This window comes from Haliotis rufescens, unplaced genomic scaffold, assembly GCF_023055435.1.
Source record: "Haliotis rufescens isolate VD_foot unplaced genomic scaffold, xgHalRufe1.0.p SCAF_17, whole genome shotgun sequence".
Lineage (NCBI taxonomy): Eukaryota > Metazoa > Mollusca > Gastropoda > Lepetellida > Haliotidae > Haliotis > Haliotis rufescens.
The window spans coordinates 5,522,034-5,549,422 of NW_025963857.1; the positions used below are offsets into that span (position 1 = coordinate 5,522,034).

The 27,389-nt window shown below is 41.6% G+C and overlaps 1 protein-coding gene across 1 annotated transcript; it reads right to left on the reverse strand.

Annotated features, from left to right (window-relative positions):
- Positions 1–1,349: 1,349 nt before the first annotated feature.
- LOC124124525 (cadherin-related tumor suppressor-like) lies at positions 1,350–27,338 on the reverse strand. The gene is made up of 10 exons (XM_046487748.2): positions 26,832–27,338; positions 22,778–22,885; positions 13,459–13,569; positions 12,624–12,737; positions 12,084–12,197; positions 9,536–9,652; positions 8,769–8,913; positions 7,094–7,366; positions 6,131–6,296; positions 1,350–1,524 (listed from the first exon to the last, which is right to left on the reverse strand). Exons 1-10 carry the CDS (start codon positions 27,271–27,273, stop codon positions 1,429–1,431), a joined length of 1,686 nt encoding a protein of 561 aa, XP_046343704.2. The 5' UTR covers positions 27,274–27,338; the 3' UTR covers positions 1,350–1,428.
- Positions 27,339–27,389: the final 51 nt, after the last annotated feature.

The following is a 27,389-nucleotide window of genomic DNA, read 5'->3' on the forward strand; positions in this document are numbered from 1 at the left end:
GCACGTCCCGATGTGTTTTAAATTGCATCTGAAATATATATAAAATATGGAGAAATATATGTGAACCATTACGCAACGAGTTGACAATTGTTTTAGGTATGCCCGTTTGCGCTTAGACGGAACCCAGTCGCAAAAATGGCCATGAGGGGGGCACGAGTCGCTATTCGGCTTGTCCCGGAATAACACGAGTTGGTCACGAATGGACTTGGTTGATATGGTACCATCATACTCGGACGGTGTTGATCGTTGTTCACAGGCGACTCTGCTTGTCTTAAGAGGCTAACGGGATCGGGTGGTCAGGCTCGCTGACCTGGTTCATGCATGTCATCGATCCCAATTGTGTGGATCGATGCTCATGATATTAATCACTGGATTGTCTGGTCCAGACTAGATTATTTACAGACCGCCGTGATATAGCTGGAATATTGCGGCGTTAAACAACCAACCAACCAACGTTGCTCACAATATCAATCACTGGACTGTCTGGTCCAGACTTGATTATTTACAGACCATATAGCTGGAATTGTACCGTAGTGCCGCGTTAAACAACAATAAAAAACATTCACCGTGTAGATGTTACAAAGATACAGATGAGTTGTGAGACGTAGATGTTTCAAGGAAGCAAGGCACACTGCCCTGAGTGGAACATGTTTCAATGATCCGTCCTTTTTTTGTGAAAAAGACTCAATATTAATGTTGGCCAAACAAAAACCTCGTTCACAATTCGGGATATCTCCGTGGCATGACAGGGAATCAATGTCTGCATCCTTTTGAATTTTCATTTCCGTGGTTATTAAGGAGCCTGACGAGGAGAAAGGACACACTGGGAATCGCCACAGATCGGACAAGTGATGAAATTAGGTATCGCGAGTATTCGACAGACAATTACTGTCTTCTATACATTCCTCTGTACCGGTAATGAGTGGTAACCGCGAATAAAGCCACTAATTTTGACGACCTTGCAGAGTATTATGGCATGAATAAAGAAAGACAGGTGCTTTGGAAGATTTTTATGATTCTTCAAAGCTTGTTTAAAGTAATATTTTGTTTACAAATTTGTTTTTAAACCCGTCACCAAACCTTTGTGCATGGGCTGTTAGCAGAACATTTATTAATTACACTGAAGCAGTATATGTAAACAGGGATGTGGCTCCTGTCTGATGCACACAAGGGCAGGGGCAGTAGTGTAGTGGTTACAGCGTCGGCTTATTCACATAACATGGGTTCAATTCTCCACATGGGTGTAGTGTGTGAAGCCCACTTCTTGTGACGCCCCCCGCTAACTCTCACTCAACAATCCTTCATTACAATTATCCTCACTCACTCAACAATCATTTATAACAATTTTCGAGTGTATATGTCATGCATTACCCGTTGCAAACGCTTTATTACCATGGTTACAGTGAAATATGTATTTAAGACAGGCGTCTAAATTTTGGCATCGATGGGGCGGAACTTCATCTCCACTTTCCGGAGCGAATACCGGTCTCGTTTCCATGGCCACCACTCCACGCCATTATGGATCTGAGGAAAAGAAAACACAGTTACACAAGCCTGTGACAAGAACGAAATAAACTGTGTCGAAAATATTGAATTTGACAAACCGTTTTATAACAAATACCAGCAGAGTGACATATATAATCGCCAATTTTATTAATCTGAAAATTTATAAGGACCAAGTGACTGTAGTGGACGTTGTGATACACCATGTTACTGCATTGTTTCCACCTTATCCCGATGCCGGGATAGATCCGGGCTAGAATTGGTCTTCAGCAACCCATGCTTGCCGTAAAAGGCGACTATGCTTGTCGTAAGAGGCGACTTACGGGATCGGATGGTCAGGCTCGCTGACATGTCATCGTATCCCAATTGCGTAGATCGATGCTCATGATATCAATCACTGGGTTGTCTGATCCCGACTCGATTATTTACAGACCGACTTCATAAAGATGGAATACTGCTGAGTATGGTGTTAAACAACAAACAAACAAACAAACAAAAACAGGCCTGTTCATCATGGAACCACGTCTGGACCAACCAGTGGTCGATGGAATCATGCTCTTGGTATAACGGTGAAACAAGAAGGACTGGGCGACCCCCAGCTAGTACAGTGTGTCTGAGCTAGTTATCCATCTTTAATCACACAGACAGTGACCGCCTTCATGGTATATTGGCGAAAATACCAAAAGACGTTAAAAGATGGTACTTGTTACCATTCCTGGCGCATGGCATTATTGGATAAAACAACACTGGTCGGCTTGGAGTCAGTATGACGTGTCTCAAGGGGTTTCCAGGTTAGGTTGCAGTATGGTGTCTCAATGTTCTAGCACTATTAAACCGACATTCCGGCTAGTACAAGCAGCCACACACTCGTGCTTGCATGTCGCTATATAAGGGAAATAATCTTGAGCGCGACGTTATACCACATGCCTCCTCACCTCCAAGGAAAGGCATGGGTGCTGAGGATATTTCTGTGCCGGGTTCCCCATGGGGTTGTTATAATTTAAAACACACTAGATCAGGATCTATTTGCAATCCACGCAAGTTTTAGTCAAGTCGTTAAGCCACTTTTTTAAATTATGTGATTAGTCAAAGATTACCCTCTATACAAAGACAACGTCTCAGTTTCACATTAGGCTCGCATTGCAGCATATGGACATACAGATGTATACTGAACATGGCGATCTACAACATGGCGGCAAGTAGACACAGCACACACATGGCGATCTACAACACAACAGGAAGTAGACACAGCACACACATGGCGATCTACATCATAACAGGAAGTAGACACAGCACACACATGGCGATCTACAACATAACACTAAGTAGACACAGCACACACATGGCGATCTACAACATAACACTAAGTAGACACAGCACACATATGGTGATCTACAACATAACAGGAAGTAGACACAGCACACACATGGCGATCTACAACACAACAGGACGTAGACAGCACACACATGGCGATCTACAACACAACAGCAAGTTGACACAACACACACATGGCGATCTACAGCACAACAGCAAGTAGACAACACACACATGGCGATCTGCAACACAACAGCAAGTAGACACAGCACACACATGGCCACCTACAACATGACGGGGACCTCCTACAGTTGTCCACCAGACAGCTATGTGCGACAGTCACGACAAGCAGTCAACGCCTTTGGATACTAACTGACATTAATTGCTAGGACATTGTCTCCGGTGAGATTCTCCATCTCAGCAATGCAGCTGATGAACATTATTTAATAATAAAGCTGACGCCGTGTCTGTCGCAAGTCTATCCGTGATCTATATAACTGTTGAGGCACAGTTCAGGCAGAAGTTCAAGATGTATCCAAGGATACTCAGATGCATTAAGACGACGACGTCATTTGGCTTAACGTCGCTTTGAACATATTTTACTTACAAAACGGTTTTAGATTAACATATTTCATATATAGCCACCGAGTTTTAATCTTTTATCCACTCGTGTTGATATATTAAAGAAATAAACGACGAGTTGTTTATCGTACAATAAAACACTGCAGGGAGAATAAACCATGAGGGGAACAGCCCCGAGTGGTTTATCCCTAAAGTGCTTTATGTACGATAAACAACAACCACGAGTCCTTTATTTCTCATTTGAGATAAGTTTATTTTGTAAGCCTTTTGCGGATGTTGATAGAATGTACGAGCTTTAAAGATATTACGCACACTAACATAATCACGAATAGATTCCAACATCGGAAATGTCGGAAAAGTCGGTGGCTGGTAAATTTGGTCTTTCACGCATATTCTCACAATGTGCACTGTTCTTTTTCTCCCAATACCGATTGTCATATCTCGCCACTTTCGGATGCGGCCATTGCGTTTATTTACGTTGCCCAGCTGCATCTGCGGGGACAACTCCCTCTCAAAAATGATTTACGACGTCATCAAATTGCGACCCCGAGGGTGAAATCTTATTTATCATCCAAAGTCATTCTTCCAAACCTTTCACTTTGGAAACATTATTAAGCATTATAGCTAAAATGGATAGAATTATCATAAAAACGCCCGCATGTTATCAGAAATGAGCGGGCCACTGTAACTTGATAATGCCCTCATATACCTTGACGACGGGCCATTATCACGCCTGTTGTTAGGTGACGTCATAGGATAGGGATAGGTGACGTAACGTTCAATAGTGACGTCATCTGGTTTGTTCTATGACGTTTCCATATTTGTAAAAGTGGGTCAGTGACATTCGTGTTGATTGCAGTAAATGTTTCAAAATCGACATTGTTGTTTCTTTTTATTTAATAACAAATTCCATCCATTTTAGCTATAATAACGGTAACGCTATTTTTCAGGGCATTATCATTTGCAGAAGCCCTCGGTCTTTTCAACTGCCCTCCTTCGTCGGGCAGTTAATGGAAGTCCTCGGGCTTCTGCAAATGATAATGCCCTGAAAAATAGCGTTACCCTTATAGTAATATGAGTGTAAAAAGTACAAACAACATGGACCCGTGGAAGAGTGATTAGTGTTGCTATTTGATTGTGACGTCATGGTAACGATGACGTCGCAATCGTCTGCTTCATTGTAGCGATATCTCTTGTGGAAGCCAGTTTGGGGTGATAAATACATTTATTACTTTTTTCACAGCCGTATTACACATTGTATAATACCGAAGCGCGTGCTTATGTACTGTGGGAACAAGTTTCAATGTCATTGAAGAAGCCTCGCGATTTTGAGAGTTTTCAATTATTTGTAAGTGAAACTAAGACAGGCAGTAAATACGCATGCGATATGGTATTATAACTGTGTAATAACTGCTCATTGCTTTTAAATAGTAGTATCTTCAACGGACGAGTAATAGGTGAGGTGAGGTGAAATGGGGTTTAACGTCGCGTCCAAGATTATTGCACTTATATAGCGACGTGCATGTACGTGTGTGTGTTTGTGTGGCTGCTTATACTAGTCCGGACTGATGCCGATTCATAGTGCTAGCTCACTGAGATACCATGCCGCAGTTTAACATGAATACCCCACTCAGACACAGTATACTGACTCCGAGCCGACCAGTCCTTGTTTTAGCCCCTTAAAGCCGAGCGCCAGACAGGGTAACAACAAGTACCATCTTTTCGCGTCTTTTGGTATGACGCGGTCGGGGATCGAACCCCGGACCTTCCGCTCTCCAGGCGGATGCTCGACCACTAGACCACGGAGGCGGTCGGGCGAGTAATAAACATAGGTGTGTGTATATGTGTGAGTGCGTGCGTGCATGCATGCGTGCATGCGTATGAGATGTGGTGGCGAATATTCACGGGTATTATGCGTATAAACCAAAGCTCTAAAACGGGGCGAAATTGATTTGAACACCCTACCAGCGGATCCACAACGACCCCAACTTCATCCTGGGGGACCCGTGAAGATCCGGGGTAGAATAGGTCTTCAGCAACCCATGCTTGCCGTAAAAGGCGACTAACGGATCGGGTGGTCAGGCTCGCTGACTTGGTTGATGCATGTCATCGTATCCCAATTGCGTGGATCGATGTTCATGATGTCAATCACTGGACTGTCTGTTCCAGACTCGATTATTTACAGACCGCCGTCACATAGCTGGAATATTGCTAAGTGCGGCGTAAAACAACAAACCAACCAAATCATCCTGGGGAGTACAGAGTGAAAGGGGACACTATCATAGGTCAAGGTCAGATGTACTAGTATAGACGGCATTGATAACCCGAACTACATAGAGACAATGGATCCTTCACAACATTGACTGGACCTTCGTGACCGACTGTGGATCCTTGACCCTAGTAAGTGTGAGTGAGAATCGAGCCCGGGTCTTCGGCGTGACGAGCGAACGCTTTAACCACTAGGCTACCCGACCGCCCCGTGTCCCTAGTACAGGTGAGTGAGTGAGTGAGATTGGTTTTACGCCGCTTTTAGCAATATTCCAGCAATATCACGGCGGGGGACACCAGAAATGGGCTTCACACATTGTACCCATGTCGGGAATCAAACCCGGGTCTTCGGCGTGACGAGCGAACGCTTTAACCACTAGGCTACCCGACCGCCCCCCTAGTAAAGGTGAGATTAGCCGACTCGCAGGACTGTATATAACTATGGAAGGGCACCACTACTTACAGGGGCGGTGTAGAATCCTTGGTTGTAGTATTTGCCGGTAGGGTTGGCAGCCCAGCACTGGTTGTACCAGAAGCCGCTGCCGTACATGAGGCCGCAGTTCTTGCTGTGGTTGTCGTTGTCGCGGTCCCAGGTTGAGAAGGGGATGTTGTTCTGGGCGAATCTGGTCCTGAAGACAAGACGGACAAGACAACAGATAACTACGATGTGTGAAGGGTTGGATGAACCTGTAGTGTAAGATTGAATCCTAAATGATAGTTTTCAATCATGGTTTTAGTTTTCACACCGTACCCGTAACCACACGAACAACCACGCACGCGCGTTCCGCATTTTTTCGTAACCCGTCCCGATAACGAGCGGTTAAGAAATTTAACAATAAAAGCATTAAATCATAATTCGACCTGCCATTTTAAAAAAAAATCCATTAGTGCCCTAGTTGTGACTGATGCAATTCCCTATTTTGTACCATATGTTCCCGTATAATTTCAGGTAAACAATTGACTTGCCTCTGCATGTGTTTGTGACGGTGTTAATGTGTGGCTCACCTTTTCGCGAACACCTAGTATCATCACTCTGTCATACTGATTCATAAACAGCTGCTTACGATACATTCATAATTTAGTTATGATTCTGAAAAGTGTGTGAATGAGTGAATTGGGTTTAACGCCGTTTTTAACAGTATTCCAGTTATATCACGGCGTGTCAGCTAATGTGGGAAGAAAGACCGAAGTGATGTTTACCACTTCGGTGAAACCCACGAGCACGGGTATGGTGCTGACAAACCTAGAAACATAATCGAGGCGAACCGGGATTCAAACCTACAATCATAGGATTCTGGCGTGCCCAAGGGACGCAACTCTCCAAAGCGAATCGGCCTGGGCCACCCGTGCCCCCGATTCTGAAAAGAGTTTTGTCCTTTCATTTATTGAGAACCTACCGACTGCAGAGGAAGTACGTTCTACTCACGATGGGAAGTTGAAAGGGTCACCCGCATCACCAGTGTAATTTCCGAGATGGATTGTGTAGGAGCTCGTTTCGTTGGACAGAGAGAAGGCGTTGTAGGACGCGTAGGCGCTGTTGCCGTCCCAGTCGTACAAGTCCACTCGCATCTCCATCTGCTCCTGCTGCAGGAAGGCCTCGAGAAGCTCGTTGCCCCACCAGTAATCAGATGATAGGATACCGAACCCGAGCCTGTACTCGTTCCACGTCCGGTTGAAGTCCACGTGGTCACTAACACGCCTGATAATGAATGAGTGAGTGAGTGAAGTTTAACGTCGTCTGTGAGTGAGTGAGTGAGTGAGTGAGGACATCAGAAATGGGCTCAACACGTTTGGCCCATGTGAGAATGGAACCTGCATCTTCGGGTGACGAGCGAACTCTCTAACCAATAATGGCCCTGCTACACTACAACGTTTTAGAGTAATTTGCACCTAGCGTGAAAAAGACATTTAGTACGCTGTTATACGTCGAGTTTTCATTTTGGCGTATCCATAGCGTATACATAATGAGTTCACCGTATATGTACATGCCTAACGTATTTGTAGCGTATCACTGACTTATACATAACTTATCACAGCGTATAAAAGCGTACTGCCAGCGTGTCTGGTGTGTTCAACGTTTGCCCAGTGTAAGAGTAACGTATGACGAGCGCGCTCAGCGTAGGGGGAAGGTGCCTTAAACGGGCCCAGCGGTAATATAACTAGTAGTGTACACCCATTTATCAAATTACCACGAAAAGCGAAGCAGTCTAGATATGTAAAAGGTTCAGACGTTCCATACGCAGAAAATTTTGTGCATGCACAAAAATGTTTTTAAGCCTCGGCGTACTTCAACGTATACCAGCGTGCTTTTAACGTATACAACTTACACCTAATTTATCCATAGCGTGTTTCAGCGTTGCCGGCGTTTTGGCAAAAATTCTCATACGTCGCCATACGTTACTGCTATACGTTGTAATGTGACAGGGCCATAAGCTACCCCACCGCGCTTAGCGTCGCTTTAATGTGAGAGAGCACCCACACTGATGAAAGTCGTAGACGTTAACTGTTTGGTGAAACCAACGAGAATGGAGGATCAGGTCTGCAAACGATGTTTCAAACGTTTTTGATAATCTCTTAATACGTCCTTTGGTCGTAATGACACGAGATTGTGTTGACTTGCCTTTGCAGGTGTTTTTGACGGGTGCGATCTGTGGGGCAGGATATATTTACGTTTTCGCGAACCCCTTGTATCATCACTATTTGATAGAGATTCATAAACACAATCATGTTGTAATACACTCGGAATCGTACAATGTTGGTTGGTTGGTTGTTTAACGCTGCACTCAGCAATATTCCAGCTAAATAATCGAGTCTGGACCAGACAGTCCAGTGATTGATATCATGAGCATCGATCCACGCAATTGGGATCGATGACATGCATCAACCATGTCAGCGAGCCGGACCACCCGATCCCGTTTGTCGCCTTTTACGACAAGCATAGTCGCCTTTTACGACATGCATGGGTTGCTGAAGACCTATTCTACCCCGGATCTTCACGGGTCGAATCGTACAATCAACTCGGACTTTATAAGAAATTTCTTATCATTTTTCTTATCATTTATTTAGTCGTATTTGTTTATATAATCAGCCGGAGAAAGTACCTGAGGAAGTTGGTCCAACCGCCGTTGTCAGTGGTCATGTCGCAGTTGCCGAGGACCTCGCCACCGCCGGGGGCCTTCATCGAGTACACGCCGTCAGCGGTGATGTTCTGATACTTGCGGAGGTCCCAGCAGTTATTTTCTGGAGCTGTGGAGACGTGGTAGATATATACAGACACGCTTGATGTATCACAAATAGGCAACACTTTTAGGACACGAAGGCAACACTTTTAAACTTTCGATTAACGGATTCAAACCAAAATATACAACCAGAAAATAAAATAGTAGTTTGACATTTATTTAGTTTTCCGATAGCTCTCTCTGTGAGGGGTTATTAAAAAGATAAGATAAACAACAAAAAATGTTAACGATTTAAAAAATAATTGCACTATGTATAGAATCTGGTCACTATGGCACATTATGAAGAGAGCATACCCCTCGATGAAAAAAAAAGTTCATACAATGACACATTGCTGTAAAAATAGTTAAAAACCTACACTATTTCCACTAAACCGACAGACTGTAACAACTTTATGCCAAAATATAAAATATTTATATTGACTTACACAAAATCTTATTTAATGCCAAAATAATACACTAATAAGGTATACACTTAAAACGTTCCACCTTATTAGATATGAAAGGTCAGTTCCTAGCATGCATCCTATCTCTTTGGACAGCCTAGTCGTTAAATCTTACGAAACATAGTTCTTGTGTTGGAAGTTTTAGACCAATGTTGGTGATGTGAAAGGTATTGGAGGTGTACGTACTCTCCTCACAGTAGTTGCCGGTGATCTCGGGGTAGGTGCAGTTGCAGCTGTAGCTGCCGTGGGTGTTGACACACACGCCGTACACGCATGGGTTGGCAGCAAGACACTCGTCGAAATCTGAATACAAACAGAAGTGAAGAGTACGCTAGTGTTCAGAGCGTCACAGTGAGCCGTGCTGACATTGCTTCAGATTTAATCTGGCTGTCGACCAATTTAACTTAGGATGACACAGAATGGAATCCTAACAGCATAAAACAACACATTTTAATAACCAGCATTTGATTCTGCTAGGGTTGCGTCTTTTACAGAAGCAATGTGCATGTTCCTTGATTGGCATCACGTTGACTCAAAGCTTCAACATCGTAGTCCCTTTTTACACAATGGCACCAAAAGAACACTCTCAAACAGGGAGCATCAGATAACATTTACATTTGCTGCATCAGACAACTCTACACTGACGTTATCACACCATCTTCGCATTGACATTATCCGACCATCTTCACAATGACAATATGCAACCATCCTTACGTTATCAGAAAATTCTTACATTGGCATTATCAGACCATCTTTACATTGCCATTATCAGTCCATACGTATATTGGCATTATCAGACCATCTTTACATTGCCATTATCAGTCCATACGTATATTGGCATTATCAGACCATCTTTAAATTGCCATTATCAGTCCATACGTATATTGGCATTATCAGACCATCGTTACATTGCCATTATCAGTCCATACTTATATTGGCATTATCAGACCATCCTTACATTGCCATTATCAGTCCATACTTACATTGACATAGTCAGACCATACTTACATTGACATTATCAGTCCATACTTATATTGGCAATATCTGACCATCTTTACATTGCCATTATCAGTCCATACTTATATTGGCATTATCAGACCATCTTTACATTGCCATTATCAGTCCATACTTATATTGGCATTATCAGACCATACTTACATTGACATTATCAGTCCATACGTATATTGGCATTATCAGACCATCTTTACATTGCCATTATCAGTCCATACTTATATTGGCAATATCAGACCATCTTTACATTGCCATTATCAGTCCATACTTATATTGGCATTATCAGACCATCCTTACATTGCCATTATCAGTCCATACTTACATTGACATAATCAGACCATACTTACATTGACATTATCAGTCCATACTTATATTGGCAATATCTGACCATCTTTACATTGCCATTATCAGTCCATACTTATATTGTCAATATCTGACCATCTTTACATTGCCATTATCAGTCCATACTTATATTGGCATTATCAGACCATCTTTACATTGCCATTATCAGTCCACACTTATATTGGCATTATCAGACCATCCTTACATTGCCATTTTCAGTCCATACTTACATTGATATAATCAGACCATACTTACATTGACATTATCAGTCCATACGTATATTTGCATTATCAGACCATCTTTACATTGCCATTATCAGTCCATACTTATATTGGCAATATCAGACCATCTTTACATTGCCATTATCAGTCCATACGTATATTGGCATTATCAGACCATCCTTACATTGCCATTATCAGTCCATACTTACATTGACATAATCAGACCATACTTACATTGACATTATCAGTCCATACTTATATTGGCAATATCTGACCATCTTTACATTGCCATTATCAGTCCATACTTATATTGGCATTATCAGACCATCCTTACATTGCCATTATCAGTCCATACTTACATTGACATAATCAGACCATACTTACATTGACATAATCAGACCATACTTACATTGACATTATCAGTCCATACTTATATTGGCAATATCTGACCATCTTTACATTGCCATTATCAGTCCATACTTATATTGGCATTATCAGACCATCCTTACATTGCCATTATCAGTCCATACTTACATTGACATAATCAGACCATACTTACATTGACATAATCAGACCATACTTACATTGACATTATCAGTCCATACTTGCATTGGCCTCATCAGACCATCCTTACATTGCCATTATCAGTCCATACTTACATTGACATAATCAGACCATACTTACATTGACATAAAACAGACCATACTTACATTGACATTATCAGTCCATACTTGCATTGGCCTCATCAGACCATCTTCTCACTGGCATTATCAAGCCATCCGAACATAGGCATTATCGGACCATACTTACATTGACATTATCAGAACATCTTCTCACTGGCATTATCAGGCCATCCGGACATGGCTTTATCAAGCCATACTAACATAGGCATTATCAGACCATACTTACATTGGCGTCGTCAGACAACCCTTAAGTTGGAAACATCAGGCCATCTTCACATTGGCGTCCTCAGACAACATTTACACCAGCATCATGACAACGTTCACATTGGTATGATCAGACAACCATACCATTGACATAACCATGCAACATTTACACTGACGTGACTACCTTAATTTTGGCATGATAAGAAACTATTTGCACTGGTCAAGACACAGGTACATAGTTTACAAATATATAGTGGGTGATCAGATCCTCACCTTCTTCACAATTGACTCCGCTGAAACCCGGTGGACATGCGCAGTAGTAGCCGTTGATGTCATCCAGACAGAAACCTCCGTTAACGCAAGGTCCAGAGAGGCACTCGTTGATATCTGCAGAGGAATAACTCGTTGCTTTAAAGTCAAATAATTTCGTGGAAATGACGCCCCTAACCTGTGTCGCGATCCGCTGATCGTTGGTTCGAATCCCAGATGGGACTGATAGTCTTCATTTGTCTGTCAGCACCATCTGTGGTCGTGGGTTTCTGCAAACGTCACGATGGGCGTCGGGTAGCCTAGTGGTTAAAACGTTTGAAGACCCGGGTTCGATTCCCCACATGGGTACAATGTGTGAAGCCCATTTCTGGTGTCCCCCGCCGTGATAATGCTAGAATATTGCTGAAAGCGGGGTAAAAAAGACTCACTATGCCCTTCAAAGTGGAGTTAAAATGAACTCGCCCTCTCACACATTTGATAAATAGTCTCACACACTCACTCACTCACTCACTCACTCACTCACTCACTCACTCACTCACTCACTGATTTCACAGCTGGAGCCGGAGAAGCCTGGTTCACAGATACACACATAGCGGGCTATCAGATCTGTGCAGTGGCCGCCATCGCCGCAAGGATTGCCCGCGCATTCGTTAATATCTGCAAAGAGGAAAAGGCATGGCAATAGTGAGGTCGTGATTATAAATAATAGGTGGCAAATCATATAACATAACCGTTAATATATATCCAAATATGAAGTAGTATCGTTGAGAGAAAAGTATTTAAAGTTTAAAGGAAAACCAATTGACGGGCAAAACGAAAGTATAAACATGAATATTTGACAAAGATTTACGAAGGTTGTCAAAACTTTACTAGGTTGAAACAGTTGCGGAAACATGGCAACTAAAGGTAAAAAACACAGCAATAATGCTATCAAACACATCACTCTCGAATGTCTTATTTGTATCGTATTGGCCACCATCAAACATGGCTGTATACTTTCCTTTTCCTGTCAGTTTAGTAATTCCTAGATCTAAATGTACCAAATGTGAAAATGAGAATATAATTTACAAGTAACAGTGAATTCATGGTTTGGTCATGCACCAATATCATCACAAGAAGGAATATTGCCTGATACATATATTGTATTGTATAATTTCCAAAATATATATCAAATATTTTCAACTGACAACCAAAGAAGTCTAAAATATCTGCCCCTGATGAACTTTTACTTGCAATGGTCTAGTTGGCCAGTGTATTCGACGAAACCTATGAGACATTGTTCAAATACGGCTTTGTACCCACGGGGGAGATATTAGTTAATGTTATATTAAATGTGTGTTGAGTGTTTCGTGATGCTATCCACCAACACCTCACGTACTGATGCTGCAGTTGCGACCAGTGAATCCATTTTGACAGGTGCAGTGGAAGTCCCCGACCATGTCGGTACAGTTGCCATGTTCACAGGGGGTCGCATCACACTCGTCGATGTCTGAAGAATAACGAGAACTGTTTGCATTCCACAAAACACAAAACCTGAGACATTAACGCTCTTGCTCGCGAGAAAGCATATTACTGACTTCGCATCTCAGTGGCAACAAATAGTTAAAGAATTCGACCAGACAAAATGGACACTCCCATTCAACCCCACTCTCTAATAGTTTGTCAACATGGGTACTTCCAGTACTCATTAGTACTACTTACTATTCAAAAGAAGTTAAAGAACACCCATAACACTGCGGGTGCGTAATGTAAGAAAGCTACGCGATAAATCGCAAACAAGGTTGAAAGTTGAAATAGCGACGTGCTTGCACGTGTGTGTGTGTGTGTGTGTGTGGCTGCTTTATTTATAGTGCTAGCTCACTGAGATACCATGCCGCAGTTTAACATGAACACCCCACTCAGACACAGTATACTGACTCCGAGCTGACCAGTCCTTGTTTTATCCCCTAAATACCGAGCGCCAGACAGGGTAACAACAAGTACCATCTTTTAACGTCTTTTGGTATGACGCGGCCGGGGATCGAACCTCGGACCTTCCGCTCTCCGGGCGGACGCTCTACCACTAGACCACGGAGGCGGTCAACTCGCAAAGAACGAGTGGGAGTTGTTTATTGTACAACAAAACACTGCAGGGAGAAAATTCTCAGTGTTTTATTGTAGGATAAACAACGATCACGAGTCGTTTATTTCTTGTATAAGATATCAATATTATGTACAGCCTCTTTAAGGGTGTTAATAAAATGCACAAGTTAATTTGTTTTACTCGTATTTAAATAATAATTATAATCTGAATAGAATCCGACTTCGGCAATGTCGGACAAGTCCATTTTATTAACAGGGGGATAAAATTTGGTCTTTTCCTCATATTGTCACAATTTTCAAGTCGATTATCTGCAAATTTATAGAAGAATATTTTATCGTGAAATAAAGCACGCATCGTTCTTCGTTGTTCTTTGTGATTTAAAACACACGCATGGTCTGCAAGTTTAAATGCCAATGCTGCTGTGCTGTTTTGATAACATGTCTTCAATGGCGGTATGTTTTATTTTTTCCTTGTTTGGAAACTATATGGCTGTTTTATTTTTCTTTAAAAAATTGTGAAATTGTCAGAAACGATTCTTTCACCTCGTGTCTTTAGTTTCAAATATACTGTTACATATAAAATCTTATCTCTGTAGAACATGATACCGGTATAATTATAGGCGTTATTTTTTCACCTTGGCATCGTAAGCAAGGTGCGTACAAAATAGCCTCGCTGATTCGTCCCACGTTTCATAATCACATTCCTCACTTAATGTGAGCTCTTCCAAATGCCTTGTGGAATTTCAAAACATACCGACGGCAATGTAAACCATTTTATCCACATGGTCATTAGATCTCCACGTTCTTGGAATTCGAACATTTCACCATGGAGGTGAGCTAAAAGAGGTTCAATGTCGCGTTTTAGATCATTGCTCGTGCGTGCGTGCGTGTGTGGCTGTATGTTTGTTGTTTAATGCCGCAATATTCCAGCTATATGTCTGCGGTCTGTAACTAAACGAGTCTGGACCAGACAATCCAGTGATTGACATCATGAGCTTCGACCTATGCAATTGGGATACGATGACATGCATCAACCGAGTCAGCCAGTCAGCGAGCCTGACCACCCGATCCCGTTAGTCGCCTCTTATATTATGACAAGCATAGTCGCCTTTTACGACAAGCATGGGTTGCCGAAGACCTATTCTCACCCTGATCTTCACAAGTGGCTGTTTGTACTAGTCCGGACTAATGCCGGCTTAATAGTGCCAGTCCACTGAGCTACCATGTCGTAACCATGGATACCCTGCTCAGACACAGTATACAGTTTAATCTCTTTCATGCCGAGCGCCAGGCAGGGAAACAACAAGTACTATCTTTTAACGTGTTTTGGAAGGCGCGGCCAGGGAGAGAGCTCCCGACCTTCCGTTCTCCGGACATATCCACTAGAACACGGAGGCGGTCTATTTGTCATGGTGGAAATAAATGAATGTAATAACAATCAAATGTCGGTTACGAAACACGGCCGGCAGGAGCGACATTTACGTGGCGAAACAAAGATGATTTATCAGCCGAAAATCGATACCGGATTAACAACGCCGATCTAACGGAGGCAAGAAACTTGGCTGAGAAACATGAACCGGTAAAGAACAACTACATGAGAGCCGAAAACATAGCGAGGCATCCTCTTAGGGATAACCTCCCGGATACGTCCCGTTTCCCATCACTTATGGCATTATGTAAATTACGATCGTAATAATTGTTATTGATTTACGAGATGTGTCTTTTTTACCTGGTTTTATCGATTTCAGATACCGTTTTTGCTGAAATTAATTTGTAATTGTAAAAAGTACGACTCCATCTATTGTCCTGAATTTTTTAGCGAAATCCATCGATCGACTTGAAATAGATATTTCCGCCTGTAGTGCTGGTTCGGGGCTCCAGATTACAAGGCGGGGTAGACATCTGGTATAAGAGGCGGTGGTTGTAAAGTTTATAATACCTTGTGAAAGACCAGTACCTGAAATACTCGTGCTAAAAATGAAATGAATTTTGAAATGATGAAATATGAAAAGACAAGGCAATATCAGAGTGTCCCTGTATGTCCATGGGCCCCTGTATGTCATGTGAATGTCCATGGGCCACTGTATGTCATGTGAATGTCCATGGACTCCTGTATATGTTGTGAATGTCCAAAAACTCCTGTATGTCCATGTTGATGTCCATGGGCCCCTGTATGTCCATGTGAATGTCCATGGGCCCCTTTAGGTCATGTGAATGTCCATGGGCCCCTGTATGTCCGTGTGAATGTCTATGGGCCCCAGTATGTTATGTGAATATCCATGGGCCCCTGTATGCCATGTGAATGTCCATGGACCCCGGTATGTCATGTGAATGTCCATGGACTCCTGTATATGTTGTGAATGTCCAAGAACTCGTGTATGTCCATGTGGATGTCCATGGGCCCCTGTATGCCCGTGTGAATGTCCATGGGCCCCTGCATGTATATCATGTGAATGTCCATGGACTCCTGTATATGTTGTGAATGTCCAAGAACTCGTGTTTGTCCGTGTGGATGTCCATGGGCCCCTATATGTCCGTGTGAATGTCCATGGGCCCCAGTAGGTCATGTGAATTTCCATGGGTCCCTGTATGTCCGTGTGAATGTCCATTGGCACCTGTATGTCATGTAAATGTCCATGGGCCCCTGTAGGTCATGTGAATGTCCATGGACTCCTGTATGTCATGTGAATGTCCAGTGGCCCCTGTATGTCCGTGTGAATGTCCATGGGCCTTGTATGTCCGTGTGAATGTCCATGGACTCCTGTATGTCCGTGTGATTGTCCATGGGTCCCTGTATGTCCGTGTGAATGTCCATGGGCCCTGTATGTCCGTGTGAATGTCCATGGACTCCTGTATGTCCGTGTGATTTTCCATGGGTCCCTGTATGTCCATGTGAATGTCCATGGATCCCTGTATGTCATGTGAATGACCATGGGCCCCTGTATGTCATGTGAATGTCCATGGGTCCCTGTATGTCCATGTGAATCTCCATGGACTCCTGTAGGTCATGTGAATATCCATGGACTCCTGTATGTCATGTGAATGTCCATGGGTCCATGTATGTCCATGTGAATTTCCATAGGGTCATGTATTTCAATGTGAATGTACATGGACTCATGTATGTCATGTGAATGTCCATGGGTCCCTGTATGTCCATGTGAATGTCCATAGGGTCATGTATTTCCATGTGAATGTCCATGGACTCCTGTAGGTCATATGAATGTCCATGGACTCCTGTATGTCTACATGAATGTCCATGGACTCCTGTATGTCTACGTGAATGTCCACTGACCTCTTTGTGTCCATACGAATGTCCACGTTTTCGCGGAATTACAGCTGCACGCTTATATAACGCGTGCCGTAGATAAAATACCTATACACACACCGGGGTTACCTTGATGTGAGCCCTGCCAACAGGACTATGTGTTCCTAGGTTGTGTTCTGGAACGGAGTTAGCAGATGCACAGATGATTAGGCTTAGAATAACGCGTTAAGCAGTCTATAATTATTTCTCAACTAATTCTCCATGAATAATCGGGGTTTGTTTTCTGCCTTGTTCTCCGTCGCAGCGCAAGAGGATGAAGTAATCGTTCAGGGGTATAATTGTAATATCACAGCCTAACATCATTGCCACCAGGGTGTAATTGTGTTGAGGATTTTAGATAATAGTGGAGGGGTTGCGTTTGTGCGATATGTTTGTATCGAGTGAAACGACTTTCGGTCTTGGCCATCAATGTCTACATTTTGTTGAGGAACGTTTTGCAGAATAAGCTAAACATTTATTTTTATAGCTAAAATGGATAGAAATATCATTAAACCGCCCGCATGTTATCAAAAATGAGCGGGCCACTGTAGCTTATAATAATAATGCCCTCATATTGCTTGACGACAGGCCATTATCACGCCCGTTGTTAGGTGACATCATAGGATAGGGATAGGTGACGTCAGGTTCAATAGTGACGTCATCTAGTCTGGTCTATGACGTTTCCATATTTGTAAAAGTGGGTCAGTGACATTTGTGTCGATTGCAGTAAATGTTTCAAAACCGATATTGTTGTTTCTTTTTATTTGATAACAAATTCCATCCATTTTAGCTATAATAATGGTAACGCTATTTTTCAGGGCATTATCATTTGCAAATGATAAAAATAGCGTTTCCCTTATATTAACACGTTTTTGATCAATTTTGCCTGAAAGTGGCTTGGTGTCGAAATACGTTCAATGAATTCTGTAAGAGTAATAAAATTCCAAGTAGAACCGTTGGCCACGTTATACGACCAGATGTGCGTTGTGATTAAACAGTAAAAATTTTGTTTTTTATTTAGTGGCGGATAGCGGGTGCTGGCGGTGGGGGGGGGGGGGGGGGGGGGGGGGGGGGGGGGGGGGGGGGTTCGCGAACACCTGGTGTCATCACTGATTTTCAGTGATCCATTCATATAGTTTTTACCGCTAATTTGCCATTTACGTGCTATGGAATCTGTTTTTGCAGATAATCGAGACTGATTACTCTTTAGGGTTGGCGTTTCTTGTTTACATGACTTGTATGTAGAGTTCAAAATAACCGATGACGTATCAAAACACCACAAAAGAGACAATACATTACATATTTCTTGGTGCCACGTGGTCGTGTACTCTTTATACCTATATAAGCGAGCTAGCAACCATGTTGACGTAAATATATTATGGAATCATTACAGATAAGGTTATTAGGGTAATTTGCTTCAGCTTAAATGTTTCATATGAAAACGATGTGATATACACAATCCTCCACAATAGATAATAATCGACTACACCCTTGGTAAATTTTACCTACATGTTATACACAGAAATTCTGCCGTGAACATGTTGGTATTGCGGTGTAGGCAGGTCAATGGCCAACATTTCCTGTTTATGGACACTGTTATGATTTTATCGCCAAAACGCCGCACCGATGAAGACACCGAGGCAGATGCTGCTAATACCATCATGTCTGTCGTCCGGACAACCGAACATAACGGTAAACTAAGGCTATATCATACTTTGCGCATAGTTAACACCTCACAGCTAGTAAACACGGCTGATTGGTATTCATAGCCCCTCGGCTTCAATTTTCCAGTTCATCTTTGAGGATTTTGTCCAATCTTAAATGGAATTGGCTCCTAATATGGCAGGATATGAAGATATGCCCCCATGTTGTTTCCTATGTTTGACGGCATGTCGGCCGATGCATTCATTAAGATATGCCCCCCATGTTGTTTCCTATGTTTGACGTCATGTCGGCCGATGCATTCATTAAGATATGCCCCCATGTTGTTTCCTATGTTTGACGGCATGTCGGCCGATGCATTCATTAAGATATGCCCCCATGTTGTTTCCTATGTTTGACGTCATGTCGGCCGATGCATTCATTAAGATATGCCCCCATGTTGTTTCCTGTGTTAGACGTCATGTCGGCCGATGCATTCATTAAGATATGCCCCCATGTTGTTTCCTATGTTTGACGGCATGTCGGCCGATGCATTCATTAAGATATGCCCCCATGTTGTTTCCTATGTTTGACGGCATGTCGGCCGATGCATTCATTAAGATATGCCCCCATGTTGTTTCCTATGTTTGACGTCATGTCGGCCGATGCATTCATTAAGATATGCCCCCATGTTGTTTCCTATGTTTGACGTCATGTCGACCGATGCATTCATTAAGATATGCCCCCATGTTGTTTCCTATGTATGACCGTCATGTCGACCACCTTTAAGGTATGTGCTTGATGTTGTTTCCTGTGTTAGGCGTCATGTCGGCCACATAAAGATATGCCCCCATAGTTCAACGTATTTACAAGGTATGCGTGTTTCTTTTAACAAAAAATGCATGATGTATGTATGTATGCAATAAAGTAATATTTGAGGTTGACATGAGTATGCAAAGCAAAATGACATTCAGATAAGATGTAAACTTCTTTGGAATATACTTTTTTCTTAATTGAAGATAGAGTTTACACACAAGCATAAAATAATGATACTCATTTTCTGCAACATTAAGGTTACAAGATGTACAGATATTGTTAGACTTTTTAAATATACCTTTATATATATTTAAATCCCAATAACCTGCTCTGAACTGCGCTAGCGATACTCGAAGCTTTTTTAATGTAACAGATATTAGATATTCTTCGAGTATAAATTGTTGTTTGAAGAGAGAATAGGTATATGTACATTTGCTAATTCTTAGTTTTTCTATCCATATTTGCTCAAACCAATCTTTAGCTCTTTGGAGTAATAATGACATAAACATCTTGACATTTCCAACACCCTGATCCGTCTATGCGTATCCAAGGCCTAAACTGAAAAGGGTGATTTTGATATTTGTTGCCCAATTATTTTTATTTCGTGAGTGACTGGCATTTTGATCCAGATAGAACAGCATGTTAAAGGCTTTTACTGGGTATCGCGTGGATGGAAGAGTCATTAGTTTTAACCAATAAGTTACACAGCGCTTAGGCGAAAATATATACAATGGATATCTGCCACATTCCCCAAGTACAATATCATTTGGGGTGGAGCATCGAACCCCAATTACACGTTTACACGCATAAAGATGAACTTTTTCTATACACTCATATTTTCTATAACCCCATATTTCTGATCCATAAAGTAAAATTGGCATTATCTTTGTATCAAATATTTGAAAGTATAAATTACAAGGCAGATTATCATATTTTAACAAACTTTGTAGGATTGACATCAACACTTTCTTAGCTTTAACAAAATTAATGTAGATTCTAGATATAAATTCCAACTCAAATTCCTAGTAAACAATATTCCAATGTAAGTATAAGATGAAACTACCTCTATATGTGTATCCTTGTATATCCATTTCTCTAATTTTGATAATTTCCCACCGCCTTTAAAAACAAGAACTTAAGTTTTATTTAGATTGACGGACAGTGACCACTTGTCACAATAATTTTCCAAAATATTGATTTGACGTTGAAGACCAATTACCGAATCAGAAAAAGGACAACATCGTCAGCAAAAAGTAAAAAGAATATTTCTATTAGATCTGGATATAACTGGATGCCATTTTTAGATTTTGAATTAATTTCAAAAACATGTTTATTTATGAAGAAAGATTAAGATATTTCGCTATGTTGTTTCTTATGTTTTACTGTCATGTCGACCACATCAAGATATTTCCCTATGTTGTTTCTTATGTTTTACTGTCATGTCGACCACATCAAGATATTTCCCTATGTTGTTTCTTATGTTTTACTGTCATGTCGACCACATCAAGATATTTCCCTATGTTGTTTCTTTTGTTTTACTGTCCTGTCGACCACATTAAAAGATTTCCCTATGTTGTTTCTTATGTTTTACTGTCATGTCGACCACATTAAGCTATTTCGCTATGTTGTTTCTTATGTTTTACTGTCCTGTCGACCACATTAAAAGATTTCCCTATGTTGTTTCTTATTTTTTACTATCATGTCGACCACATTAAGCTATTTCGCTATGTTGTTTCTTATGTTTTACTGTCCTGTCGACCACATAAAAAGATTTCCCTATGTTGTTTCTTATGTTTTACTGTCATGTCGACCACATCAAGATATTTCCCTATGTTGTTTCTTATGTTTTACTGTCATGTCGACCACATCAAGATATTTCCTTTCTGTTCTTTCTTATGTTTTACTGTCATGATAGTGCCTCCTGTTGACATATGTATTTAAATACAATATCTCAAATATCAGAGTCGTTTTTGCCCAGTAAATTTCACAATGTTGTTTTCACTCTATTCCCATAGCACGTTTACCTGTGAAGATGACGTGTTACTGTTAAAAGATATGGTGGATATATATTTTTGACAAATATATATGACATATGCAACAAATTATTCGAATGATTGTCTTTTTTACTGTCAATTCTGTAGCTATTGAAGTGTCTTAACCACCACAACAGTCACGCTCGTAACGTACAGAGACCTAAGGACATCAAGGTTTTGGTGTTTCCCTACCACTTTGGACTGGAGAAAAAGGGTTGATTTAGGCCTAAACATCTGGGTAGGTTTAGGCCTAAACATCTGGGTTGGTTTAGGCCTAAATAAATCTCGGTTGATATAGGCCTTAACATCTGGGTTGGTTTAGGCCTAAACATTTGGTTTAGATTAGGCCTATATATCTGGGTTTGTTTAGGCCTATATATCTGGGTTGGTTAAGGCCTATATATCTGGGTTGGTTTAGGCCTATATATCTGGATTGGTTAAGGCCTATATATCTGGGTTGGTTTAGGCCTTAATATATCTGGGTTGGTGTAGGCCTAAATATATCTCGGTTGATTTAGGCCTTAACATCTGGGTTGGTTAAGGCCTATATATCTGGGTTGGTTTAGGCCTTAATATATCTAGGTTGGTTTAGGCCTAAATATATCTGGGTTGATTTAGGCCTATATATCTGGGTTGGTTTAGGCCTAAACATTTGGGTTGACTTAGGCCTACACATCTGGGTTGGTTTAGGCCTAAATATATCTGGGTTAGTGTAGGGCTAAATATATCTGGGTTAGTGTAGGCCTAAATATATCTGGGTAGCCTCGACGCTTCTGAACGTCTTTCTGGCTTCCTGCTCTTGATAAAAACAGAATCCATACCTGTTTCACAGTTGTGTCCAGTGTAGCCGGTGCGGCAGACGCAGATGTAGCGGTCGTTGAGGTTCTGGCAGATGGCGCTGTTCTTGCATGGGGCGGAAGCGCAGTAGTCTGTGGGAGGCAGCACAGTAGTAACATCAATCACAGAACTATGGGCTTACAGAGAATACATTCCATCTTTGTTTTTTACTCTTTTTTTTTCAAATTTTCTTTTGTGTGTCACTATGTTATTGATGCGCCGTCATACATATCTAACATGATGAACGTCAAGATATGTTTGCATGATTATGGAGTATTAAATGTTCTCATCAACAATGTAGGTTCAAGCCGCTTATACAGATTCGGCAATTGACATAAGTCCAAGAGCAAGAGTTAAACCCAAAGCACAGCTTACGACTCTTCTCCAATAAGTGTATTTATAATCGGATACAAATTTCACAGGCCATGGAACATGAATAACTCGTATTGTAATTTATCTCGTGTGCCAATATGTCAAGTCAGCGTTGTAGCAGGATAACAAGGGGAACATGGGGTTTTGTTTTGTGCGTCCAGCGTTGGGTTTTACTGGTTGGTTGGTTGCTTGCTTGCTTTGTTTGTTGTTTAACGCCGCACTCAGCAATATTCCAGCTATATGACGGCGGTCTGTAAATAATCGAGTCTGATAATCCGGATAGAGAATAGGCAACCCATGCCTGCCGTACGAGGCGACTGTGTTTGTCGTAAAAGGCGACTAACGGGTTCGGGTTGTCAGACTGATGGCTGATGCATATCATCGTATCTCAATTGCGTAGATCGATGCTCATGATGTCAATCAGTGTATTGTCTGGTCCAGACTCGGTTATTTACCGACCGCCGACATATGGCCGTCTACTAGACTATGGAGGGGTTCAAGGATAAGTAGGTAGGATTTAGACGGTTTCCGATCAGCAAGAATTACCGTGTATTTACTTTTATAAACATCTTTAACTTAGCCATTGCATCAAGCATTTGAACATACACACTTTCCCCTACGACGTATCTGGTATAATGGATTTCACTCAAACAGGAGTCAAGGGCGCAGAAGATTCATTGTGTCATCTTAGTAGATTAACATTGTCACTTAGTAATGGCGTCTTCTATGAAGTCTTATGACGAATATATCCAAATGCATACACATCTTTCTTCCTACTCAAACCATATGCACTTACAGAATCTGAAAACTATTTCCGGTAACCTTAAAATACAAGCGGATAGCACTAACAGCAAGACAGACGTTATGTCAAAATTCTAGACACCAAGTCTTGACCGAATACTACTTGACCTTGTCTAGAGTGAAGTTTAACAGCTTTCCGCAATATAAAAACACCTAGCACTAGACCCTGCTCCCTGCCTCACATGTTGCAACACGAGTTCTATGACTTTCATAACGTGGACGTTCTTAATCTTTGTCATCGTCAAGAAAAATGAGTGAGTAAGTTTGGTTTAACGCCGCTGTGAACATATTTCAGTTATATTACAGCTTGTAAACTTGATGTGGGAGGAAAGCCCGAAGTATCATTTGCCACATCGTTTAAATCCACGAGCATGGAATGGTGCTGATAAACCTAGAAATATAAACAGGACAGACGGGGATTCGAACCCACAATCATAGGTTTCTGGCACGCCAAAGGGACACAACTCTGCACAGTTAACTCGGCCACCCATATCCCCTCAAGGAAAGATGTCATACCCAAGGGGTACACTTGATGAATCAGTCAATAACTCTAAAATACGAATTATGTTCATAACAACATGAAAAATATGTTTCATGCCTCTGTGTCATAGAATGAATCAACCAAAATGAGTGAAGAGTGCGTCGCTCCAGGATCCGCTGGTCAAAACCATCGAGCACCATTCCCGTGGATCTACCAAAGTTTCAAACATCTTAGACATCAAGCTGAAAGGCTTAAATGGAACTGATATACAACTCAAAGCAGCATAATACAAATCCCTCACTCACTCACTCACCATACAGCCTCTCTGTTCCGTACATGTTTACATGATTAAACTTGGGATGGAACGATGTGATAGACGATGGTGTTCAATAAGCTATAATAATTTTAACATAGAATTGGTAATCTGAGAAATAATATCCGGGTACCCAGAGCTCTGACCCATGGTCAAGGGAACCTGGATGAGCTCTGATGGGTACCCAGTACACGAACACAGATGAGGTTCAGATGAACGCGAGTACCTGCCAAAGGGAGATAACCTACATATTACCAGGTTGTTGACACGGAGGCGATAAGGTGCGTCGTCAGAACGGAGTGTGACTCCGGTTATTAGACAAAATGACAAAGCTTTGACTGTAGGGCATAATACTAATGTAATCGTGTACTGGATTTCGGGCCGGGTTTGAAGAGCCTAGTAAAAAATTTGCTACCGATCTACGTGGATTAACTGATTAATAAAATGCATTTAATATAGCGTCAGCAAGATATAGCTAGTAAGATGAAACAGTATGTCAGCGAAACGGGACACATTTTGTTCTCAGCAATATTATCTTGGTGGTATATTTGAGTCGGAAGCTATTATCAAAGCTATTAGGCTCGATTTTGTGTCTGTGGTGCCTCAATTTCATCTGAACTGGACTGGACGACCGTTCCAGCTTTTTGGACAATTCAACTGCCGTATTTAAAAAAACAACATCGCAAGACATTCATCCAAGTGCAATACGTCATTGCTTGGAGATATTCATCCAAGTTCAATACGTCATTATTTGGAGACATTCATCCAAGTGCAATACGTTATTGTTTGGAGTCATTCATCCAAGTGCAATACGTCATTATCTGGAGACATTCATCCAAGTACAATACGTCATTATTTGGAGTCATTCATTCAAATGCAATACGTCATTATTTGGAGTCATTCATCCAAGTGCAATACGTCATTTTTTGGAGACATTCATCCAAATACAAACGTCATTATTTGGAGACATTCCTCCAAGTGCAATGCGTCATTATTTGGAGACATTCATCCAAGTGCAATACGTCATTATTTGGAGATATTCATCCAAGTGCAATGCATCATTATTTGGAGACATTCATTCAAGTGCAATACGTCATTATTTGGAGACATTCATTTAGTGCAATACGTCATTATTTGGAGACATTCATCCAAGTGCAATACGTCATCATTTGGAGACATTCATCCAAGTGCAATACGTCATTATTTGGAGATATTCATCCAAGTGCAATACGTCATTTTTTGGAGACATTCATCCAAGTGCAATAGGTCTTCAGGAGATATTCATCCAAGTGCAATACGTCATTATTTGGAAACATTCATTCAAGTGCAATACGTCATTATTTGAGACATTCATCCAAATGCAATACGTCATTATTTTGAGACATTCATCCAAGTGCAATACGTCATTATTTGGAGACATTCATCCAAGTGCAATGCGTCATTATTTGGAGACATTCATCCAAGTGCAATACCTCATTATTTGGAGATATTCATCCAAGTGCAATACGTCATTATTTGGAGACATTCATCCAAGTGCAATACGTCATTATTTGGAGACATTCATTCAAGTGCAATACGTCATTATTTGGAGACATTCATCCAAGTGCAATACATCATTATTTGGAGACATTCATCCAAGTGCAATACGTCATTATTTGGAGACATTCATTTAGTGCAATGCGTCATTTTTTGGAGTCATTTATCCAATTGCAATACGTCATTTCATTCATCCAAATGCAATACATCATTATTTGGAGACATTCATTTAGTGCAATGCGTCATTATGTGGAGTCTTTTATCCAAGTGCAATACGTCATTATTTGGAGTCATTCATACAAATGCAATACATCATTATTTGGAGACATTCATCCAAGTGCAATACGTCATTATTTGGAGACATTCGTCCAAGTGCAATGCTCATAATGAACGCCAACTCAGACCTTTTTCGTCATGTATATGGTAACGTGGGTGTATTCTAATATCTTTTCCCAAGACGGGTGAACGAAAACGTGTGATACCTAGCACAGGCCAGGAAACTATTTTCAGTGCTCTGCCAACAGCAACCACCCACCTCCTCCAATAACGATCTTGCCAGCCAGACTGTTGTTCAAATTCTCCAAGTCTGTCTGTAGGTTGCGGTTCTCAGTCTGCAGCGAGGCAGTCTCACCAACCAACACCTGGACCAGGTTCTCCAGTCTTTGGTTGTTTTTCTTTAAACCCTCCAGTTCGTCTATAATGTTCATGTCTGAGCCAGTGTCATTACCCCCGAAATACGACAGCAGCTGAAGAATCTGATGGTCGTGGCGTTCAAGATGAGACACAATGGCCGACGCCGTTCTGTTGTCCACGACGCCGGGGTTCTCCAAAGCTTCGTGAGCAGGAATCTGTAACGTGTAGGTGCACTTCCCATCGGGGTCGCAGTGTCCCTCGAACTGGTGGATCGTGTAATCGAAGGGCCCCTCCCCTTGGACGCCCTGCACGACCATCAAACCCAGCAGCGTTGCCCACCACATTGTACCTACAGCAGAGTCCAATGCTAAAAGACCCACAATTACCTATCCAGCCAAACCTGACTATACCGTAAGCTCCACGTGGTTCGAGATAAAGAAGTACCGGTTTGAACTTTTTG

What these genes read in the sequence shown, in the direction of transcription:
- LOC124124525 (XM_046487748.2), bottom strand. Translation starts at nt 27,273, where the DNA reads ATGTGGTGGGCAACGCTGCTGGGTTTGATGGTCGTGCAGGGCGTCCAA. An exon ending in CAAGATCGTTATTGGAGGAG is followed by an intron (nt 22,886 to 26,831) that starts GTGGGTGGTTGC and finishes TGCCTCCCACAG; the next exon opens with ACTACTGCGCTTCCGCCCCA. An exon ending in CGGCAACTACTGTGAGGAGA is followed by an intron (nt 8,914 to 9,535) that starts GTACGTACACCT and finishes ACGTCTCCACAG; the next exon opens with CTCCAGAAAATAACTGCTGG.